The 24,515-nt window shown below is 41.5% G+C and overlaps 1 protein-coding gene across 1 annotated transcript in view; it reads left to right on the top strand.

Moving 5' to 3' along the window:
* Positions 1 to 21,063, top strand: part of LOC139415621 (snRNA-activating protein complex subunit 1-like) — a 35,954-nt gene extending 14,891 nt beyond the window's left edge. The window contains exons 5-11 of the mRNA XM_071163736.1: positions 1,072 to 1,176; positions 4,233 to 4,376; positions 4,561 to 4,617; positions 4,908 to 4,970; positions 5,868 to 6,009; positions 19,110 to 19,169; positions 20,671 to 21,063. Coding sequence (XP_071019837.1) covers positions 1,072 to 1,176; positions 4,233 to 4,376; positions 4,561 to 4,617; positions 4,908 to 4,970; positions 5,868 to 6,009; positions 19,110 to 19,169; positions 20,671 to 20,708 — 609 coding nt within the window. The 3' untranslated portion in view covers positions 20,709 to 21,063. The remainder of the gene's footprint in view (positions 1 to 1,071; positions 1,177 to 4,232; positions 4,377 to 4,560; positions 4,618 to 4,907; positions 4,971 to 5,867; positions 6,010 to 19,109; positions 19,170 to 20,670) is intronic.
* The last annotated feature ends 3,452 nt before the right edge of the window (positions 21,064 to 24,515 follow it).

Here is a 24,515-nt window from a genome sequence, read left to right on the forward strand (position 1 = left end):
TCAAAATGTAATGAGTATTTTTGGTTGTCAAGGAAAATGTATGGAGTAAAAAGTAAATGTTTTTTCTTTAGGAATGTAGTGAAGTAAAAGTAGTCAAATATAAAGTACAGATACCCGCAAAACTTCTTTAGTATTTTAAATGTAAGTCCTTTACGCCACTGGAATACTTTCATTTCTGCTTCTCTCACAGAGTGAGAACGTTTTAAGGAAGCGAGGTGAGAATGCAGTAACTCAAACAGCTGAAAGATTTCTCATGCAAAATGTCTGAATGACATCAGTTTGACCGGTTTTAAGAAAATGAAATTCTGTGGAAAAGATCCAAAGATTTCAGTTTGTCTTGACTGCATTTCTAATTTGTGGTTGAAATACTGGTAGCTTTTATATTGCTGAAAAACAGTTTATACACTGTCCCTAAAAGCCAATTTATGCTTATGTACCCATGCGGAGGGCACCTTATAACGCCACATTGACAGGATTGGTTGATGTTAAGTGGGGGCGGGAGGTCCTGTATAAACACACTCACGTCCTTCACAACAGCTCTGCTCCGTGTAGTGCAAAAAGTAGGAGTGCCCTGACTTCTGTGGAGGCCATATCACTGTAAATTCGGCACTTCCAATGCAGATGTCGGATTGACCATGCAGCGCCTTTAACCACACATTCTCATTCTCTCTCATATTTCTCCACGCCTGTTCCCAAAACAATGTTATTTGGTGTATCATTTTACTATAAGAAATCATTAATTCTGCAGACGTTTATATTGTATTAGGCTACATGTGAAAGGTTTTAGGCCCACAGTCAGTGTCCAGATTTCAGCGTATTCCATTTAACCCATCTAAACTTCAGATGCGTAGACCAGGGGGTGCGGCCTCACATGTCACAACCTACTTCCGCTGTCTCTGCGTGCGCACACCGAGCTTGGCTGCATTTAAGCCAATCAGTGCAGCAGAGTACACGTTTATAGACCCTCCGCCTTAATCTTGTAGGGCCAATATTTTTTTTTTTACCAGAAATGTTACTTATTGAACTTGATGGAATTGACCCTATTCCTCGGTTCACTGTGTCCACCTGTAGTTGACCTTCCGTGTGAAGAAGAAGCCCCAGCATCACAAGGTGTGCGAGGAGTTCCGTGACCGACCAGAAAGGGTCAAGGACCTCATCTCTACAGATATGCTGCAAGTATGGCTTTTCCTCTATTAAAAACTTTGCTACAGTAAAAACGGTTCCATGTCACACTGGGGAATCGGCACATTTCCCATGCTGAATCTGTAGATCTCCCACTCAATGTGTGAATAGGCTTTTTGAATATCAGTAGGCTATAATGCAGGCATGGGGGTGTGCGTCTAAAGCCTGTCTCATACCATCCAGTCAAAATGCTGCTTTAAAAGTTGATAAAGTGTAATCCCATTTAGGAGAAAAAGGCATTCAAACATTTTGCTGCAATTTTCACACTGCTCTACATTAAAGTATTATTTTCCCAGCAATTAAACAAATTACCTAAATGGATTCTCTGAACATTCTCACCAAGTTCCCTCATTAGGCAAACCATTAACAGTATTAGATTAGTTATTCTATAATAAAAATGTCACATTGAACAGCTACAGTGCTGCTCTTTGTTTTTGCCCATTTAGAATCTTTCACAGCCTCTTAAGCCTTAGCTCGGCCATCTCTTACAGAATTCACATAGGAACATGTGACTGGTCAAGAGTTCAACATTTAAAATACTTTATCAACATCAAGTGCTAAAGGTAGCCTACAATTAGGAAACAATTCAAACACATGAAGGCTTGGGTAGAATAAACTACTTACGGTACATTTGGAAAGTACAGACCCCCTAGACTTTGCACATTGTTACGTTACAACCTTAATCTAAAACTGATTTAAAAAATGTATTGAATCCATCTACACACAAACCCATTTACACACAAACTTCCTTGACCAAGGCCCTACTCCCCCGATTGCTCAGTTTTCCCAGGCGGCCAGCTCTAGGAAGTGTCTTGGTGGTTCCAAACTTCTTCCATTTAAGAGTGATGGCCACTGTGTTCTTGGTGACCTTAAATACTGCAGATATTTTTTGGTACCCTACCCCAGATCTGTGCCTTGACACAATCCTGTCTTGGAGCGCTATAGACAATTCATTCCACCTCATGGCTTGGTTTTTGCTCTGACATGCACTGTCAACTGTGGGACCTTATATAGACCGCTGTGTGCCTTTCCAAATAATGTCCAATCAATTTAATTTACCACAGGTGGACTCCAAGTATTAGAAACATCTCAAGGATGATCAATGGAAACAGGATGCACCCGAGCTCAATTTCGAGTATCATAGCAATGGGTCTAAATACCTATGTTAAGGTATTTTTTAAATACATTTTCAAACATACAGTGGGGCAAAAAAGTATTTAGTCAGCCACCAATTGTGTAAGTTCTCCCACTTAAAAAGATGAGAGGCCTGTAATTTTTAACATAGGTACACTTCAACTATGACAGACAAAATGAGAAAAAAAAATCCAGATTTTTAATGAATGTATTTGCAAATTATGGTGGAAAGTAAGTATTTGGTCAATAACAAATGTTTATCTCAATACTTTGTTATATACCCTTTGTTGGCAATGACAGAGGTCAAACGCTTTTTGTAAGTCTTCACAAGGTTTTCACACACTGTTGCTGGTATTTTGGCCCATTCCTCCATGCAGATCTCCTCTAGAGCAGTGATGTTTTGGGGCTGTTGCTGGGCAACACGGACTTTCAACTCCCTCCAAATATTTTCTATGGGGTTGAGATCTGGAGACTGGCTAGGCCACTCCAGGACCTTGAAATGCTTCTTACGAAGCCACTCCTTCGTTGCCCGGGCGGTGTGTTTGGGATCATTGTCATGCTGAAAGACCCAGCCACGTTTCATCTTCAATGCCCTTGTTGATGGAAGGAGGTTTTCACTCAAATTCTTTCCTTTACACGGATCAGTCGTCCTGGTCCCTTTGCAGAAAAACAGCCCCAAAGCATGATGTTTCCACCCCCATGCTTCACAGTAGGTATGGTGTTCTTTGGCTCCAACTTAGCATTCTTTGTCCTCCAAACACGACGAGTTGAGTTTTTACCAAAAAGTTATATTTTGGTTTCATCTGACCATATGACATTCTCCCAATCTTCTTCTAGATCATCCAAATGCTCTCTAGCAAACTTCAGACGGGCCTGGACATGTACTGGCTTAAGCAGGGGGACACGTCTGGCACTGCAGGATTTGAGTCCCTTGCGGCGTGGTGTTTTACTGATGGTAGGCTTTGTTACTTTGGTCCCAGCTCTCTGCAGGTCATTCACTAGGTGAGATCTTGTGTGGCGCCCCAGATCGAGGGAGATTATCAGTGGTCTTGCATGTCTTCCATTTCCTAATAATTGCTCCCACAGTTGATTTCTTCAAACCAAGCTGCTTACCTATTGCAGATTCAGTCTTCCCAGCCTGGTGCAGGTCTACAATTTTGTTTATGGTGTCCTTTGACAGCTCTTTGGTTTTGGCCATAGTGGGGTTTGGAGTGTGACTGTTTGAGGTTGTGGACAGGTTTCTTTTATAGTGATAACAAGTTCAAACAGGTGCCATTAATACAGGTAACGAGTGGAGGACAGACGGGCCTCTTAAAGAAGAAGTTACAGGTCTGTGAGAGCCAGAAATCTTGCTTGTTTGTAGGTGACCAAATACTTATTTCCCACCATAATTTGCAAATAAATTCATTAAAAATCCTACAATGTGATTTTCTGGATTTTTTTTCTCATTTTGTCTGTCATTGTTGAAGTGTACCTATGATGAAAATTACAGGCCTCTCATCTTTTTAAGTGGGAGAACTTGCACAATTGGTGGCTGACTAAATACTTTTTTGCCCCACTGTATGAACCTGTTTTTGCTTCATTGTGGTATTGTGATTTTTTAAAAATTGAACCTTTTAACTAGGCAAGTCAGTTCAGAACAAATTCTTATTTACGATGACGGTGTACCATAGATTGAGGGAAAACATTTGATTTAATCCTTTTAGAAGACGGCTGTAATGTAACAATGCGGGAAAAGGCAAGGTCTGAATACTTTCCCAATGCACTGTACGTTACTGCAAAACGTGTTGCAATGGTTTTACGTAGGTATTTAGTTTTATGTAACAGTTTGTCACACTGAATGACCCTCTGGATTAATTTAGCATATCGGACTGTTCGGATGTCTGGCAAGTGTGTTTTGTTTGCATTGCACATAGGAGGTGGCTAACATTCAGGGTCACCATGAGCGGCTGAAGGCGTCCGTCTTGGAGAGGTCATCCATTGCGGTGACCCAACAGGACCTGCCTGCCCGCTTGCACAGCTGTGTGCTTGAGTTCCTCCACTGGCAGGACAGGCATGAGGTGAGCCTCTATTCTTATAGCGCAGCGAAAAAGCATATTTCAATGCAGCAGTGTTTAATTGTCACTGTTTTGCACTATAAACATTTTTGTTGACAATTCATAAAATGTAAACTTCTACTCTGAAGAAATATTTGAGCCCAGAAACTGGGTGTGCTTTTTAAACTTGGCTTTTTGTTATGTTTAGAACCATGGAGATGCAGACCACTTGGTTTATGCTGAGGAAAAAGCCCAGCAGGTCGAGGTAAGCTTTAGCGTAGTTAGCCTTTTTGTTGTTGTACTGTAATGAACTAACGCTATGACTATTTGGGAACTTGGCATAGACCGTTAAATGCTAGAAAGCCTTCTGCACTGCTTGTTTTGCTACTGTCTAACATTACTAGAATATAGTACATTGACTAACAAACTACAAAACCCTTCGGGAGTGTACAATGGTTTTACGTCAACACTGGTGAGTACCACCGTTGGCCAAATAATGACATTGCAAGCATTGAAGGTCTTATCCTTTCCTGAATATGCTCTCTTTTTGTCCAGTCTTCCAATAGGGCACAGCTTCTGGCATCCATCAAGACAAAATCATACGGGTGTCTTGCAGAGGTCTGCTGAACAAGAAGTGATTTTTCACACTTAATTTCAAGTGCCACTTAAGTGTCCAATGCACATCTGTCAAACTCCAGTCTTTGAGGGCAGAGTGTCTACGGCCTTTTTCTCCTCCCTTGTACTTTATTAATCCTTAAAGGTAATTGATTAGTTAAGAACTCTGCTCACCTGGTTGTCTGGGTCTTAATTGGACATTAACTGAAAGAAAATGACAAACCAGCAGATATACATCCCTCCAGGAATTGAGTTTGACACTGCTTGTCCAATACATAGTTTATTTCATACACCACTTTATAATGGCTATGCATGTGTTTTTTATTTATAGAAAATGATGGGCAACATTTTCCTCTTGCTAAAAGGCGCACGATGCACAATGAGCTAAAAAATCTGAGCAATGACTTTTTGGGTATTTTCCACTGACCTGTAGGTGTCTGCACAGATCTTGGCCATGTTGGACATCAAATACTGAACACCTTGAAAAACATCGGAAGCAGGCATTTCTATTGTTTATCCCCATAATGCACCACACATTGAATGTCGTTGATCACTGCTGGAGAACCAACTTGAATATATCTGATCAAACGTGCCCCATGCCAACTTTCCCACAACAGAGGTGAAGCAATGGGAAGGTGTATTGGGCGGTAGGCTAATTAGCCTTTGTTCATGAATTTAGTGATTGGCATGGCAATACTTACAAAACTGTATATTTTGCTAATGGAGTTAAGGACAAGGAAAATGTTGCCCTACATGTGGTATATTGTTTTGCTTGTCTGCATCATATGCATCTGGTTAATCAATTCTTAATTCATTGCATTACTGGCTAGTGGATATACTCAGTGTCCTATTCAATGGAATACTTTTGAACTGATTGATCATTTTTATGTTTATCCACAGGCCTCGAAGTCACGGCGGCATCGCCAGGTGGAGATGGACACATCCATTTCTGGAACAGGCTACATTAAAGAGGCTCCCAAATATCACAAAAGTAGGGCACCATCACTCAAGGCCCGAACCAACAAGAACCTCTGTGGGGAAGGTCAGTCAGTATACCTCTTGTTTGATGAGAACTTTTTGGGGTGAGATGTTTTGGAGGAGTTTCTCCAAAGTCAACAGTGATGTGGATACACTTTTATAGCTAGCCACAAAGCAAGAGAACACCTTCAGGCCTGTCAGACTGAGGTTCTGTTCCGGCTGCACCACTAACAGGCAGCTAGACAAGTGGTCACACCAGGATGGATTCCGCTTAGTCTATTTTAATTCCACTTGCATGAATTACTCTTAAGGGCATGTTCAGACTCCTAGGCATCTGAACCATGGGGTTAACTTGGCATCTGCCACACCACTTATTTAACATTTTATTTAACTAGGCAAGTCAGTTAAGAACAAATTCTTATTTACAATGACGGACGACGCTGGGCCTATTGAGCGCCGACCTATGGGATTCCCAATCACGGCCCGTTGTGATACAGCTTGGAATCAAACCATCAAATCAAATCATCATCAAATCAAATCATTGCACCGTGATTAATTATTTTGTCTCTTGGGTGGCTTGGGTCTAAAATGATTTGAGCCTTGTGGAGGTCCCTGACCATAAAGATCTCACACATGCCTTTCTGTTTGACTCCAAGTACCTTGCTTGCTGTGGTGATAATCCTTCTCAGCATATATCTGGCATTGCCAAACCAACAAATAATACAAAAAGTTAAGATACTCTCAATGAAAGATTTCTAAAACCGAGTTTGTGTAGTACAGTGACTGTCTTTGTAGATCAGGTCTGTACATTTACTCCACTGAAGCTTATTGTCCAAGAGGACACCCAGATATTTGTTTTCTTCTACGATCTCTGTTCTGACCACTGATAGATGTTGCAGAGGTAGGTGTTGTACACTCCCTGAAGTCTATGCACATCACTTTGGTATTGAGGACCAAGTGTGATTTGTCACACCACTCTACAAAGGTCATTTAGGACCGGGCCATGGTGTTCCTCGTTGTCATGCAACAGGCTTATTAAGGCAGTGTCATCAGCGAACTTAACGAGGTGTCGGTCAGGATGGGAACTAGTACAACTATTAGTGTACAGGAGTGTGGACAAAACACGTCCCTGAGGAGAGCCTATGTTGGTGGTGTGTTTGTCTGAAATGTGGGGACCTACTTTGACCCGCTGTGGCTCATGAAGTCCAACAGCCACAAAACCAGACCCCCATCAAAGGAGAAGTACCTTAGGAGTCTCTGTGCCAGAATGTAAGGCTGACTTGTGTGTAAGGCTGAAGAAAAGCCAACCGAACCCTGACATGGGATTTGGCACCTTCTAGATGTCTATAGACCATGTTGAGAGTAAGAATTGATCATCAACTCCTCTGCTGGGCAAAATCTTGAGGAGAAAACATTAGCAATGTACTAGCCCTCATGTCTCCCAAAGTCAGCATTGTTTTTTTCCCTTGCCTATGTGGGTCACACTAGCCATGGATTTAATCTGTTGAGTTTCCTGAGGAGTGGGTCCTCTCCACCCTTTGTTTATATGCCTCCTTGTCCACCAGTATCTGTCATTTGAGCTCACATTGTACATCTCTTCAAGCCTATCAATTACCCTCAGTATAAACTGCCTTCCTATTAAGTAGTGATTTTTAATGTTTTTGATACCAAAGGCTTATTGCGGGGACTCGAACTAGTCACCTTTCGGTGAAATTCAGCGTTTTTAAGCCAAAAAATGTGACCTACGTGATTAGTGTAGATCCGATGAGAAGTTTTTGGCGGGCTATGGATGACTGCTGGCTGTATGCAAACGAGTGATTCGCATTTGGAGCAATACTGGCGGTATCCAAGGCTCAGCCAATCGTTCACATAACAGAATGCAGCACGTGACTGAAGAGAAGAGACAGCCAATGTGCTAGTTACAGCATCAGCGCTCGCTCTATAAAGAGCAGGAGAGTGGAAAGGCAGTTTGCCACTTAATTTACAGCAGCGTGTCCCCTGAACAATAATGAAGGGGTAGGTGAGAAGCCTGACCACGGAGACGGGGGTGAGAAGGTGATGAAGTATACTTCATGAGCTGTAACCGAAAAACAACAACATTTGGAAAGTTTGAGCTGAGGGAGAAAGTGTGATGGAACAATTATTGTTAGCATTAAATATCTTGCAAGCATTCTCCCTTGGCTAGCCAGAAAAATGTTGAGCAAAATCAGCCAACTAAACTGATCAAATAATTGAGTTTATGGTGTGGAAAATGAGCTGGCTAATAAAATCAGACAGCCAATGTTAGCTAGCTAATGTTACAACATCAGATAAGCAAACGTTAATAACCTAACCAATTCACTATGGTATTAACTGGGCGGCAGGGTAGCCTAGTGGTTCGAAGGTTGCAAGTTCAAATCCCCGAGCTGACAAGGTACAAATCTGTCGTTCTGCCCCTGAACAGGCAGTTAACCCACTGTTCCTAGGCCGTCATTGAAAATAAGAATTTGTTCTTAACTGACTTGCCTAGTTAAATAAAGGTAAAATAAAATAAATAAAAACGTTGCTGTTCCTCAAGTTATAACTCGTTAGTTTGGACACTGGCAATCTGTGTGAAATGTTAATAACAAGCTAGTGAACTAACAGTACTATTTTCCCTCTACCTTATGTGGTTAATTTTCAGAAGTAATTACAATATACCAATTAGACACTGGAATGGTAGATGTGCAGAAGATTAATGTGCAAGTAGAGATACTGGGGTGCAAAGGAGCAAGATTTATAAATAAATAAATAAATAAATACAGTATGGGGATGAGGTAGTTGGATGGGCTGTTTACAGATGGGCTATGTGCAGTGATATGTGAGCAGCTCTGACAGCTGGTGCTTAAAGCTAGTGGGGGGATATGGGTCTCCAGCTTCAGTGATCTTTGCAGTTCGTTCCAGTCATTGGCAGCGGAGAACTGGAAGGAAAGTCGGACAAAGGAGGAATTGGCTTTGGGGGTGAGCAGTGAGATAAACCTGCTGGAGTGCGTGCTACGGGTGGGTGCTGCTATGGTGACCAGTGAGCTGAGATAAGGCGGGGCTTTACATAACAGACTTGTAGATGACCTGGAGCCAGTGGGTTTGGCGACGAGTATGAAGCGATGGCCAGCCAACGAGAGCGTACAGGTCGTAGTGGTGGGTAATATGGGGCGTTGTTGAGAAAACGGATGGCACTGTGATAGACTGCATCCAATTTGTTGAGTAGAGTGTTGGAGGCGTTGCTTGTTAAACAAGTGGAGCTGGGCCTGGCTTAAACTGGATGCCTCTATAGAGGTTAAAGGAACAACACATGCTTTCCCACTTTTTCAATTCAGTGGATTAAAAGGGTGGTGTACGCTCTGCCTGAAAGGTCAATTATGCCAACAAAGTTTATCATGCTCTGCTGGCACATTGTGGAACAGATGTCCACATTCAGAAAGTATACAATGTAATAATATGCAGTGTAGCCCAAAGATATTGCTTTTGTTGAAATTGACAGTAAGACGTGTGAGGGGGGGATTATTGCATTTTACTTGGTGAACGTAATTTTTGCACAAATTTAGCCTTGTGCACTTGATCGATAGATCACTATAATAGAGCAAAAATAAAATGCCTGTTTCATATTTCTACTAAAGATATTTTTTTCCCCAAGTGCAATATTTAGGTGTGTGTGTGTGTGTGTGTGTGTGTGTGGTCAAAAGTGTTCTATTATAAAGGGTGTCATGGCTAAATGCAATATTAGGGTATTGGTTTTTTTTTCTCAAGACTTGAGTGTCATTTGCAGTAAAGTCTAGGCAACAAATAACATTGGATTGCTTTCTTTACATTTTTTAGCTGTGAGCTAGGTTCACTTTAACCACTTTCTTTTACAGAGACTGATCATGTTGATCATTTTCTTTGTTTAATTAGTTAACCTGCATTTCCTCCTAGCAGGGATTTGTTTTGCATGTTACAGTGAAGAAAAAAGGTGTCACCTTTTTTGGGCCCTCAACAGTTTGCATCCCTGTTATTGTTAGGGAAGATTTTACAGGTTTTAGTAGGCACAACTGACTCAACACAGAATTTTACAACATCTGACTTCATTAAGATCAGAGCTGCTGTTCTCGTACCTCCCACAGAGTACAGTCAAAACATCCTTGGAGACGAGTGATACTATTGTTCCATACCTGGACAGTTTCTCCAGTAGGTTGGCAAGAGGTAGACAACATTGTGGTCCAATGTCCCCAGGGGAGGTCTGGTAGTGGCAGAGAAAGCACTTGGTATTGTCCGATAGCACAAATCGAGAGTTATTTTTCCTAGTGTGACATTTCACATATTGGTGGTACATGCAAAGTACAGTTTTTAAAATCCCCTAAAATAAATGTTGGGTGAGATGGATTCCAGTTTCTGTGACTGGTTATTGATCAGCAAGGTGGCGGGTAAGGGAAGATTGTTTAAATCTTTCTGATTCCCCCACGTTTGCATTTGGGTTTGTAATCCACTCTCAGACAATCAGGGATTAGATGGGCCATTGGAATATCCATCGTGTTTGAATTGCATTGTAGTAGGAACTCTCTGCTGTATTGGATCCGCTGCCAGCGGCGCTTTCATAATTTAGTCCGTTATTGTACATACCTGCTACAATAAACAAGATCAGTCCAGCACACCATCACTGTAAAGCTGTTGTTGAGAGATTGTTTACAAAGTGTACGAATTAAAAACCTAAAACGCCACACCCATTGTGGGATGCAACAGAGCCGTGCCCCCCTGTCACTCTACAAGGTGGTTGAAAGTGTTGCACAGGTGCTGGCCCATGTTGACTCCAATGCTTTCAACTGTTGTCAAGTTGGCTGGATGTCCTTTGGGTGGTGGACCATTCTTGATACACACAGGAAACTGTTGAGTGTGAAAAACCCAGGAGCATTGCAGTTGTTGACACACTCAAACAGGTGTGCCTGGCACCTACTACCATACCCCGTTCAAATGCACTTTTATTTTGCCCAATCACCCTCTGAATTTGCACACAAACACAATCCATGTCTCAATTGTCTTGTTTCATACGCTTAATCTACACTGATTTTGAAGTGGATATAACAAGTGACAGCTTGCACCTGTTCAGTCTGTCATGAAAACAGCAGGTGTTCCTAATGTTTTGTAGACTATGCATATGGCCGATATAAGGGCTGTTATTGCATGACGCAGAGTGCTTGGATACAGCCATTAGCCGTGGTATATTATCCATAAACCACAGTGGTGCCTTTTTGCTATTAACTGCTTACCACCATAAATAGAACAATTAGAACAAGTCATACCCCTTTCTGAAATACCGTGACCCAAACTACCCGGTTTGATATTATGAATATACAGTACCTGTCAAAAGTTTGGACACCTGTTTTCTTAATCAAATTTTATTGCTCACATGGTTAGCAGATGTTATTGCGAGTGTAGCTAAATGCTTGTTCTTCTAGTTCTGACAGTGCAGCGATATCTAACAATTCCACAAATACCTAATATGCACAAATCTAAAGGGATGGAATATAAATATATGGAGGAGCAATGTCAGAGTGGCTTAGGCTAAGCTGCAATAGTATAGAATACAGCATATACATATGAAATGAGTAATGCAAGATATGTAAACATTATTAAAGTGGCCAATGATTAAGTCTATGTAGGCAGCAGCCTCTTCTAGTGATGTCTAACAGTTTGATGGCCTTGAGATAGAAGCTGTTCTTCAGTCTCTTTGTCCCAGCTTTGATGCACCTTTACTGACCTCGCCTTCTGGATGGTAGTGGGGTGAACAGGCAGTGGCTCGGGTGGTTGTCCTTGATGATGTTTTTGGCCTTCCTGTGACATCGGGTGCTGTAGGTGTAGGTAGTTTGCCCCCTGCACTCCTCAAAGTGAGCAAAGAACGTGTTTGCCTTGTCTTTTTTATTTTTTGTATTTGTTTTATTTCACCTTTATTTAACCAGGTAGGCTAGTTGAGAACAAGTTCTCATTTGCAACTGCGACCTGGCCAAGATAAAGCATAGCAGTGTGAACAGACAACACAGAGTTACACATGGAGTAAACAATTAACAAGTCAATAACACAGTAGAAAAAAGCAGCAAGACTGTGGTGTCTGGGACGTGGCTGGCTGTCCTTTTGTAGTCCGTGATTGTCTGTAGACCCTGCCACATGCGTGTCATGTCTGAGCCGTTGAATTGCTACTCCTTTGTCTCGATATTGACGTTTTGCCTATTTGATTGCCTTGCGGAGGGAATGACTACACTGTTTGAATTCAGCCATATTTCCCATCACCTTGCCATGGTTAAATGCAGTGGTTCGTGCTTTCATTTTTGCGCGAATGCTGCCATCTATCCATGTTTTCTGGTTAGGGTAGGTTATAATAGTCACTGTGGGTACCACATCTCCTATACACTTCTTGATAAACTCAGTGACCGTCTCGGTGTACACGTCCATATTATTCTCAGACGCTACCCAGAACATATCCCAGTCCGCATGATCAAAACAATCTTGAAGGGTGGATTCTGATTTGTCAGACCAGCGTTGAATAATATTTTTCACGGGTACTTCCTGTTTTGAGTTTCTGCCTATAGGAAGGGAGGGGCAAATTTGCCAGAAGGAGGGTGGGGGAGGGTCTTATATGCATCCCGGAAGTTAGAGTAACTATGGTCCAGTTTTTTCCCAGCGTGAGTGTTGGTAGAATTTAGGGTGCCTTTTCCTCAAATTTGCTTAAAATCTCCAGCTACAATAAATGCTGTATCTAGGTATATAGTTTGCATAACGTCCAGTGAAATTCCTTGAGGGCCGTCGTTGTATCGGCTTAAGGGGAAATAGTCACAGCCGTGTATAACTGAAGATAATTCTCTTGGGAGGTAATACAGGAATTCTAGGTCAAGTGAACAAAGACTTGAGTTTCCTGTATGTTATTACAATTACACCATGAAACATACACCCCCGCCCTTCTTCACAGAGATGTTTATTCCTGTCAGGGCGATGCACTGAGAATCCAGATGGCTGGACCGACTCCCACAGTATATTGTAGTGGAAATTTCCTGTATTACCAAATCACAAGAGCGCAAACCACACATAAGACAGTTATCATAAAGTCCATCTTTAATTATATGAGCTCCATCACAACCCTGTGACTCTCAGATCAATTCAGTGTCTATAAATGAATTCTGAGTGCTTACACATTGCAACTGAGATCCTTTATAGCAAAAACACATATAGCCAGACAGCATTGGCTATAAATTATCGTTCAGTTTTGGTCTCCTAAACTATGTTCTTATCTCGCTCTTGGTACCATTCCAGACCAACACCATTACCTCACCCAATGGCATATATTAAATACACCCCCTCCTGGAGAAGATCAGAGAGCCAGTGACTGGCACACAGACATTGTGGAGCCAAGAGATAATTTGTTCCCGCTCAATCATCCCTTCACATGGTTCAAATGATACGTTTACACATGACACATTCACAGATAAGACTAACCAGACCTCTCCCCTCTCTGGGCCCAAGTAACTTTCCCACATAAGCATGCTATAAAATGAGTAAAACATCTTATTTATAAATGTTACCTAAAGAATTCTGATTCTGCCACGACAATATCCCAAGAGCCATGTTTCCGTGAAACAGAGTGTACAATCCTTGTCTCTCTGGAAAGCAACCCTTGTTCTGATCTCGTAAACTTTATCTAGGGACTGGACGTTAGCGAGTAATATACTCTGAAGCGGCTGGTGACGTGTGCCTCCTAAGTCTGACTAGGAGACCGCCTCCGGCTTCCTCTTCTCCGGCGGTGTTGTTTTGGGTCGGCCTCGAATCAGTTCAAAGCCCTGGGTGGCGCAAACGAAGGATCCGCTTCAGGGAAGTCATATTATTGGTCGTAGTGCTGGTAAGTTGACGCTGCTCTGATATCCAATAGTTCTTCATGGCTGTATGTAACACAATATTTTCTGGGCTAACAATGTAAGAAATAATACATTAAAAAATGGTGCAAGGTTTCCCAAGGACGAGAAGCGAAGCAGTTGGTGCCATTTTCCTTGTAGTGTTGTAGAATAATAGTGAATATTTTTTTAAATTTATTTAACCTTTTTATTTAAGTAGGCAAGTCAGTTAATTAAGAACAAATTCTTATTTACAGTGACATCCTAGTGGGTTAACTACCTTGTCAGCTTGGGGATTCGATCTAGCAACCTTTTGGGTTACTGGCCCAACGCTCTAACCACTAGGCACCTGCTGCCCGAAATAACACGTATGGAATCATGTAGTAACCAATTCTTTTTTTTAAACAAATCAAAATATATTTGACATTCTTCAAAGTAGCCACCCTTTGCCTTGACAGCTTTGCACACTCTTGGCATTCTCTAAACCAGCTTCATGAGTAATGCTTTAACAACAATATTGAAGGAGCTCCCACACACATGCTGAGCACTTGTTGGCTGCTTTTCATTGACTCTGTTTGGGATGAGATGGGCCGCAATCTCAATTGGGTTGAGGTCGGGTGATTGTGGAGGCCAGGTCATCTGATGCAGCATTCCATCACTCTCCTTTATGGTCAAATAGCCCTTACACAGCTTGGAGATGTGTTTTGGGTCATTGTCGGGTGGAAAAACAAATGATTGTCCCACTAAGTGTAAACCAGATGGAATGGCGTTTCCCTGCAGAATGCCGTGTTAGCCATGCTGGTTAAGTGTGCCTTGAATTCTAAATAAATCACTGTTAGAAGGAATTAAATTCCTATATGTTTATTACCCAATTCAATTAATACACTCAGCCCATTTCTAAGGATTGTAAGATACTTATTTGCATAAAATGGGCAAGACCAGTCTCAAAATCAAGCAATAGCGTTTATTCTCGAGAGTACTGAACATGATACAATTTACAACAGGTTATAAACTGAAAATGGCGTCATAAGTTTTAAACTGTCCCGTCCCTCCTCCACTCCGATACAATGGCAGTATAGTTCACAAGCCTTCCTACATTGTCCCCCACCGGTTTAGGTAATTTACGACCAAGCCAAGGTCTCCCTGTGTAGATAAGCATTCTAGTCAGTCTGACGATAAGTTCATTTGTTTCTACCAAGGAACAGACGGTCTTTGTTCTAATTCTTGATTATAATTACACACATTATATTCAGTACTAGGATTTAAATAAAATTCATACATCTATACAGTATTCTGATTTAGTCAGTCCTGATTGAAATGTATACATAATTTAGTAATTATTTATAAAAATCTCTTAACAATCACCAACCGTGTCACCAGAAAAGCACCCCCACACCATCGCACTTCCTCCTCCATGCTTCACCATGGGAACTACACATGTGGAGATCATCCGTTCACCTACTCTGCATCTCAAAGATACAGCGGTTGGAATCACAAATCTCCAATTTGGACTCATCAGACCAAAGGACAGATTTCCACCGGTCTAATGTCCATTGCGCGTGTTTCTTGGGTCAAGCAAGTCTCTTTGTCGTTTTCTTTCCAGCAATTCATCAATGAAGGCCTGGTTTATGCAGTCTCCTGAACAGTTGATGTCTTACTTGAATTCAGTGAAGCATTTATTTGGGCTGCAATCTGAGGTACACTAAACTCTAATGAACTTATCCTCTGCAGCAGAGAACTCTGGGTCTTCCTTTACTGTGGCTGTCCTCATGAGAGCCAATTTCATCACAGCGCTTGATGGTTTTTGCGACTGCACATAAAGAAATATTCAGAGTTCTTAATGTTTTGCATTGACTGTCCATGTCTTATAGTTATGATGGACTGTCATTTCTCTTTGCTTATTTGAGCTGTTCTTGTCATAATATGGACTTGGTATTTTACTAAATAGGGCTATCTTCTGTATACCACCCCTACCTTGTCAAAACACAACTGATTGGCTCAAACCGATTAAGAAGGAAAGAAATTCCACAAATTAACTTTCAACAAGGCACACCTGTTAATTGAAATGCATTCCAGGTGACTACCTCATGAAGCTGGTTGAGAGAATGCCAAGATTGTGCAAAGCTGTCAAGGCAAAGGGTGGCTACTTTGAAGAATCTAAAATGTGTCATGACACCTGCAATGACAACAAGCTCAGTACGATGATGCTGTGACACACCGCCCCAGACCATGCCGGACCCTCCACCTCCAAATCAATCCTGCTCCAGAGTACAGGCCTCGGTGTAATGCTCATTCCTTCAACGATAAACGTGAATCCGACCATCACCAGTCCTGTCTGGTCCAGCGACGGTGGATTTATGCCCATAGGCAACGGGGATGTCTGATGAGGACCTACCTTACAACAGGCCTACAAGCCCTCAGTCCCGCCTCTCACAGCCTATTGCGGACAGTCTGAGCACTGATGGATGGATTGTGCGTTCCTGGTGTAACTCGGTTCAGTTATTGTTGCCATCCTGTACCTGTCCCGCAGGTGTGATGTTTGGGTGTACCGATCCTATGCAGGTGTCGTTACACGTGGTCTGCCACTTCGAGGATAATCAGCTGAACGTCCTGTCTCCCTGTAGCGCTGTATTAGGCGTCTCACAGTACGGACATTGCAATTTATTGCCCTGGCCACATCTGCAGTCTCCTTGCATCATGCCTCCTTGCAGCATGCCTAAGGCACGTTCACACAGATGAGCAGGGACCCTGGGCATCTTTCTTTTGGTGTTTTTCAGAGTCAGTTGAAAGGCCTCTTTAGTGTCCTAAGTTTTCATAACTGTGACCTTAATTGCCTACTGTCTGTAAGCTATTGGTGTCTTAACGACCTTTCCACAGGTGCATGTTCATTAATTGTTTATGGTTCATTGAACAAGCATGGGAAACAGTGTTTCAACCCTTTACAATGAAGATCTGTGAAGTTATTTGGATTTTTTACGAATTATCTTTGAAAGACAGGGTCCTGAAAAAGGGACGTTTCTTTTTTTTGCTGAGTTTAGTATGAAATTGATTCGGGAGAATGTTTTGTACCTGTTTGAATAGAAAGTGTTCTCTTTTTTAGGGTTATGAGCTCACCATGCGTCAATGAGGTTGTGATCAGATAGTATATGTTGGAGAGCCTTGGTTGCCTGTGGATTGTTGGTCTTATTAGATTAGTCCAGATTGGCATTCATGTCTGTCCCAATAACCAGTTGGTGTTCAGTTAATTCCAACAAATATGCTGTTGAGAGGATCATATCAATTGGAGCATACACATTAATAAAGGCAATTTTTTTTATTTCCATTATGGATCCATTTTAGGAAAGTGATTATGCTTTCTTGGTCTTTGCCTTTACCAAGGATAGGGAATTTGAGTATGTATTATTGCGATTCCACGATTAGTTTTGTTTGAACAAGTGGTTCTCTATTCGGTCTCTTTGGCGCAGGTGTGTTTCTTGGAGCATTGCTATATCAATATGGTTTCTTGCGAGGAATGTCAAGACTGCTTGAACATTGATAGGAATATTAAGTCCTTTGAAATTCCAGATGGGAATAGCTAGTGTTGCCATTTGTTTTTCTAAAATGTAAGTAGTAGCAGCAGTAGCTTCTTTTTGTGGGCCATGCTTTTTATTTTACATCAACACTACATCAACACTAAAGATGCTAAACAAAATAAGTAAACAATTCAGACCTTTACAAATAAGTTGGCAGACTTGATGAGTAAGGGTGGGTAATGGCAAATAAAATGTAAAACATAGATATGACACATGCAAGCCTAATACTTAACATTCAAAAAAGGTATAGCAGTAGGATCCATGTATTAATTAATTGACATGGTGTCATCAATGTTTAAATGTTCTGGAACATAGGCAATATAATTACAAGTTCAATGCTCAGCAATATTGTTCCTTGTACCCAAACATGAGGGGTGTACTCATTTGTCTTATGCTGAGGACAGCATCATAGCAATAGGCTATGCTGCATGACTGACTGTACATGGATAGCACACCTGAATGAGCCAGTCATGGGGTTTCATCTGTCGGCTTGTCCAGTTGTGTATTGGGTTTTATGTGCTTCTCAAGGAAGTCTTGACCATATTTTAGCTGTGCAAATAGTGTTTTGTGTTCTGGAAGATTTAATGAGTTTAGCTGGGTGGATGAAGCCGCATCTCAGGCTTAGCTTTCGTAGCTGTAATCTCACTTTGTTGTAGGTCTCCCTCGGTTTTAGCAGTTTGTCACTTAGGTCTGGGTAGATGCTGATCCTCTTCCCTGCATAGGTCAGAGCCCCGGATTCCGCTGCATGGTGAACCATTCGCTGCTTGACTTCGCAGCTGTGGATCCCTACAGTGAGAGCTGTTGTGGAGTTGATCCGTGTGGTGCACAATGTTAATGAGTGGCATGGGACCCAGCTTTTCCTGCCCGAACAGAAGGTGTTGCCCGCTTCCACTCTAGTTTCAAGTCCTGTGACCCCGCACATTGAATTTACAAGAATGATTTTCAAGTGATTTCATTTTCTCTTTTAGGAGTTTGATTATCCCTTCCAACTTAGCTGGCGCTGTTTCTAGGTCATGGAGTCTTCTCCAGATTTTCCACTTTGGTTGAATAGGTATCTATTTTAGCAGTGAACACTGCCATTGATTTCAGTTACCGTTTTTTATTGTAAGTCGAGGGCAGAGCCAATCTCCTCACCAACAATCTCTCGTATACTAGTGGCCTGCTATTTCTGTTGCCTGGTATTGAGAGCCGCCATGTTCCCACAGTTGAATTGTGGATGGACAAATTCTAGCTGCTGGGGCGTAATAGACTTGGTAGTTATTTCTTGTCACACAATGCATGTCCCCACACCTTAATATGATATTTAGTATTAAGTCAGTCAATTCATGGTAATTTGCCACAAAGGTCATGTGTTTGTGTATGCCAGCTGACTTTTGAGGGATAGATGAATGTGTACTGTGTTGATGCATTTGACCTGTCTGTCCAGGCTTTTAAGTCACTTGATTGATACAGATGAGGCTGGTGGGAAGAGCTATAGGAGTACGGGCTCATAGTATTGGCTATAATGGAATACATGGAGTCAAGTGGTTTCCCATATGTTTGATATGATTCCATTCCAGCCATTACGATGAGCCCGTCCTCCTATAGCGCCTCCAACCAGCCTCATCTGATAACGTTTATTCATATTTATCTCAAGCCAAATTATGCTCTTTATTTCACTGATTAACTCTGGTCATCACCAACCTTAAAATAGCTTTTTGTTCTGCTGTGTCCCTTTCCATTAGGAGATGAACAGAAGATCCAATATTGGCTCCTTAGTGCTGCAGAGGAGGACAAGACTGCATGTAAGAACAAGCCAATGCCACTTACCAGTGAATAGGGGATTATTTCAATGTAGATCCATACAAAAACACTTGTAGTCCATTTTATTGTGTTCTTCAAAGTAGTTCCCTCCCACACAGTTACCTGAAAGCCAAGTGGGGGGGGGGGGGCAGGAAACAACTAAGTGTAAATCTGGGTTTACACTTAACCAAGCGTTCTCCTTAGCAATATGTCATTGATGCTTGTATAAAGTTATACATTCTGGCATACATCAAAATATCACGATTAACATGTCAAGACTATTTGTATTTTTATTTTTAGGTTGTGTATTGAAAATGAAAGTTTGAGCTGCACAGTATGGCAGGGTCAATGACGTCCAATTAATTAATAGCACTGGTGATCTCCCAAAAAAGGAAAAAAGCACTGACAGAATTTTCTGGCTTAGGTGTAAAAACTGCTACGAGGGACGTGGCGTGTTTTGGAATATTTATTTCTCGCACAGAATAAAATAGGTTGACTTTTGTACTATGGGGGATAGTAGACTGACTTTTGTTGTTCGTTAGGCCTACTCATCTTGTTGGCTGACAAAGTAAATGTGGACTGTTCCAATATCTTCAATATGCACCTTGGAATTGAATAAGGATGTCTGTCATTACTAGTAGCCTGTGAGAAAGACCCGATCACTTTGATGGAGAGCCGTGAGAGGTGATTTGGAGCGCACAGCACTCAGGGAGAAGGGCACAACGGCCGCTGGCCGCAAACGGCATGGATTTTATTTTAGGCATTATCAAGTGCTTGTCACATTGTGAATGAGTAACTGATGTAGTGTGTTCAGCATGCACAAAAAAACAAAGCAGAGTTCACTTTTTTCCAATCATTCGTGTCATATCATGCAGCCTTACAATATATTAAAAATCAAAACATAAAGCCCAGCGTTTGTAGAACTAAAGTTAGATTAATACCTCTAAATTAAGCAAAAATGAATTCCTATTTCTTTGCTAACCACTCAACACAGAATAGTCCATGTGCACACTCCCTCAAATCATTTGGAGAAAATATCCTTTCCATTTTATTCAGCTTTGTTCAATTGTACTATTCATTGTACAAAATAATGCCACGGAATTCTAAGCAAATCCTGTCTGCTAAATTAACTAGTGTATCCCACAGCCGTATGGCATAGCCAGATCAGGGCCGAACACATTTAAACGTAGATGTTCTAAAGGTCTGCATCAGTCAGTGGCTTGTAGGCTATGCGTGGAAGCCAGGAGATGGTAAATGTATGTTTAATTAACAGTCAATTACTGTGAGACCGACAGTTATTTGCTTGACGATCACCGGCTGACAAATACGTGAGCGCCACAGCCCTATCCCCAGCCGAGTCATACCAAAGAAATGTTTTATATTGTTATGGTATATTCTCTCATTATTTGTGCATTTTAATGGACCCCAATGTAATGAAGGCACTCAAACCTGCTGTTTCCATTCTCCTAAATTGCTTTGACTCTCTCTTACATTTTGTTTCAGTGAAAAGACAGAAGCGAAAACACAGTTTCCGGTGGTGAAGAGAATGCGGAGGATTTGAGCTATAACTGCTGCACTTTTGGAGAGGCTAATACATTAGGAGAACACTAAATATCCACATAATGAATATATTCATCAAGTTGTCTGAGGGCTTGAGCCAGTTAATTACTGTGCATATAACAGGAAATGTAATTAATAGAGCACTTTTGTTTTTGTGTACAAATAAATGTGGCACCAAATTTGCATCATTCTATGAATTTCCAAGCATGGATCTGTAATCCTTTGTCCTTCTGACAATAGTACTGCACTGGGTATGGCCCATCCTGAGGTTCCCTCGTCCCCTTGTTTTTAGTCGGTCACCCTACCTGAAAAATACTTTTGAGCTTGGGTGGTGTTTTTACCCCAAGTTCCCCTACAATTGACCCATGTTACATTTAGCTCCACTTTCCCCTATTACTTACAGTGAATTGCGGCGCGTTGAAGCCCTTAAGTCTATTAATGCATCTGTTACTCTAAGTAACACAATATATTTTAAAAAATCCATCTGTCAGTTTAAGATGGAGAACTTTTTTTTTTGCGTTGGCAGCGTCCCAATCCACCGCATACGCCTATGTCGGCCTTCCGCATCTGCGTTGAAAGGGGGTTGAGCTACAGCAGTGTTTGTCAGACCAGGAGACATCCCGAAAATGGGTCTTCTCAAGAAAACGTCTCTGTAGCGTCCAAATGGTTTGGCCTACAACCCCCACAAGTGTCACGGGACTCGTCTTAAGGTAACCCGTACAAATTAATAGAAGTATGGAGGCAGTTTTGTGCCAACAAAGGGGTTAAATATGTCCAGCAAATGTTTTTTTTGTTGCATTATTACGTCTCCAAGATATAGGACACACTTCAAAACTTGAACCCATATGATTTAATTTAGTCTTTTTTCTTGTGCCATTTATCAATGCGTTTATGTGCTTTAGTAGTAAAGGCCAAATTCAATATTTTTGATACCTAAAGGGGTCCTAAAATTCAAAATCAAATGGCTAAATGATCCATGGTATGACCATCCACCAAAACAATTTCATATTGCTTTGTAGAACTAGCGTTAGTGCAATGACTTGAACTCTATTGGTATCTACTACCATGCTAGCAGATACCATGGACTTCCAGTCATTGAACTAATGCCATTTAACATTGACTCGCAAAACTACCTCAAACTTCCTTTATACTGGACGCAGAGACATAAAAATGGTATCCACGAGTTTGTCTGACTCTGGGGAAGTAGATAAAGGGGCTCATTGACAAAATCCCAAAGCAGTCTCACAAAGTAAGGGTTAAGGCTGTTGTAGTATCTGTCAAGATTAATGTGATGGCAGGGATTGCAAAATGATTGATTAATACCAATCATATCTCATTCTGCCAGGTAGGCCTAATTTGCAGTCAACATTTCAATTTGATTATTTATTTTTTTGGCTTATCCCTTTTAGAAATGTACATTCAAACATGACATGATTGAATTGCGAAGATTCAACCAAGACTTTGGACCAACCTATTTTGAATACCTGGTGTGCATACCCATTGACACCGCAACGGCTCTCAAGGAACTACAATGGACTTTGTGCAAACTAGAAACCGCATATCCTGAGGCCGCATTTATTATAGTTGGGGACGTTAGTGAAGCAAATCTGTGGAAAATGCTACTGAATTTGAATAATCACATCAACTGCGCTACTAGCTCATCAAGAATTCTTGACCATTGCTACTCCCCCTTCCAGGATGGCCCTCCACTGCCCTCCCTTGAACAAATCCGATCACTCCTCCATTCTGCTCCTCCCTTGCTATAGGCAGATACTTAAACGGGAAGTACCCGTGGTAAGGACTGTTCAAACTTGGTCTGACCAATTAGAATCTATGCTTGATTTTCTTGATTGTGCGTACTAGAATGTGTTCCAGGTTGCCTCAGAATAACATTGACGTATACACTGGCTCTGACTGAGTTTATCGGGAAGTGCATCGAGGATGTTCCCACTGACGATTACAACTTATCCAAACTAAAAAACGTGGATAGATGGCATAATTTGCGCAAAACTGAAAGCGTGATACACTGCATTTAACCATGGCAAGGTGACTGTGAACATGGACAAGTACAGTCAGTCAGCTGTGCCCTCCGTAAGGCAAACAGGCAAAATATCAGTACAGAGACAAAATGGAGTCACAATTAAACAGCTCAAACATGAGACGTACAGTTGAAGTCGTAAGTTTACATACACCTTAGCCAAATACATTTAAACTCAGTTTTTCACAATTCCTGATATTTAATCCTAGTAAAAATCCCCTGTCTTAGCTCAGTTAGGATCACCACTTTATTTATTAAGAATGTGAAATGTAAGAATAATAGTAGAATGATATTTCAGCTTTTGTTTCTTTCATCACATTCCCAGTGGGTCAGAAGTTTACATACACTCAATTAGTATTTGGTAGCATTGCCTTTAAATTGTTTCACTTGGGTCAAATGTTTTGTGTATCCTTCCACAAGCTTCCCACAATAAGTTGGGTGAATTTTGGCCCATTCCGCCTGACAGAGCTGGTGTAACTGAGTCAGGTTTGTAGGCCTCCTTGCTCGCACTCGCTTTTTCAGTTCTGCCCACAAATTTTCTATGGGATTGAGGTTAGGGCTTTGTGATGGCCACTCCAATACCTTGACTTTGTTGTCCTTAAGCCAATTTGCCACAACTTTGGAAGTATGCTTGGGGTCGATGTTCATTTGGAAGACCTATTTGCGACCAAGCTTTAACTTCCTGACTGACGTCTTAAGATGTTGCTTCAATATAGCCACATAATTTTCCCTCCTCATTTTCCCCCCTGTGAAGTGCACCAGACCCTCCCGCAACATGATGCTGCCAACCCTGTGCTTCACGTTTAGGATGGTGTTCTAAGGCTTGCAAGTCTCCCCCCCCCCCCACCACCAAACATAACGATGGTCATTATGGCTAAATTGTTCTATTTTTGTTTCATCAGACCAGAGGACATTTCTCCAAGAAGTATAATCTTTGTCTCCATGTGCCGTTGCAAACCATAGTCTGGCTTTTTTATGGCGGTTTTTGAGCAGTGGTTTCTTCCTTGCTGAACGGCCTTTCAGGTTGTCGATATGGGACTCGTTTTACTGTGGATATAAATACTTTTGTACCCGTTTCCTCCAGCATCTTCACAAGGTCTTTTGCTGCTGTTCTGGGATTGATTTGCACTTTTCGCACCAAATTATGTTCATCTCTAGGAGACAGAACGCATCTCCTTCCTGGGTAGTATGACGGCTGCGTGGTCCCATGGTGTTTATACTTGCATACTATTGTTTGTACAGATGAACATGGTACCTTCAGGTGTTTGGAAATTGCTCCCAAGGATGATCCAGACCTGTGGAGGTCTACAATTGTTTTTCTTTCTTGGCTGATTTCTTTTGATTTCCCATGATGTCAAGCAGAGGCACTGAGTTTGAAGGTAGGACTTGAAATACATCCACAGGTACACCTCCAATGACTCAAATTATGTCAATTAGCCTATCAGAGGCTTCTAAAGCCATGACATTTTCTGGAATTCTCCAAGTTGTTTCAAGGCAGTCAATTTAGTGTATAAACTTCTGACCCACTGGAATTGTTAGTGAAATAATCTGTCTGTAAACAATAGTTGGAAAAATTACTTGTCATGCACAAAGTAGATGTCCTATCCGACTTGCCAAAACTATAGTTTGTTAACAAGAAATTTGTGGAGTGGTTGAAAAACTAGTTTTAATGACTCCAACCTAAGTGTATGTAAACTTTCGACTTCAACTGTATGTGGCAGGGATTCCAGACAATCACGGATTATAAAAG

The sequence above is a fragment of the Oncorhynchus clarkii genome, chromosome 8, assembly GCF_045791955.1.
Source record: "Oncorhynchus clarkii lewisi isolate Uvic-CL-2024 chromosome 8, UVic_Ocla_1.0, whole genome shotgun sequence".
NCBI classification, from domain to species: Eukaryota; Metazoa; Chordata; class Actinopteri; order Salmoniformes; family Salmonidae; genus Oncorhynchus; species Oncorhynchus clarkii.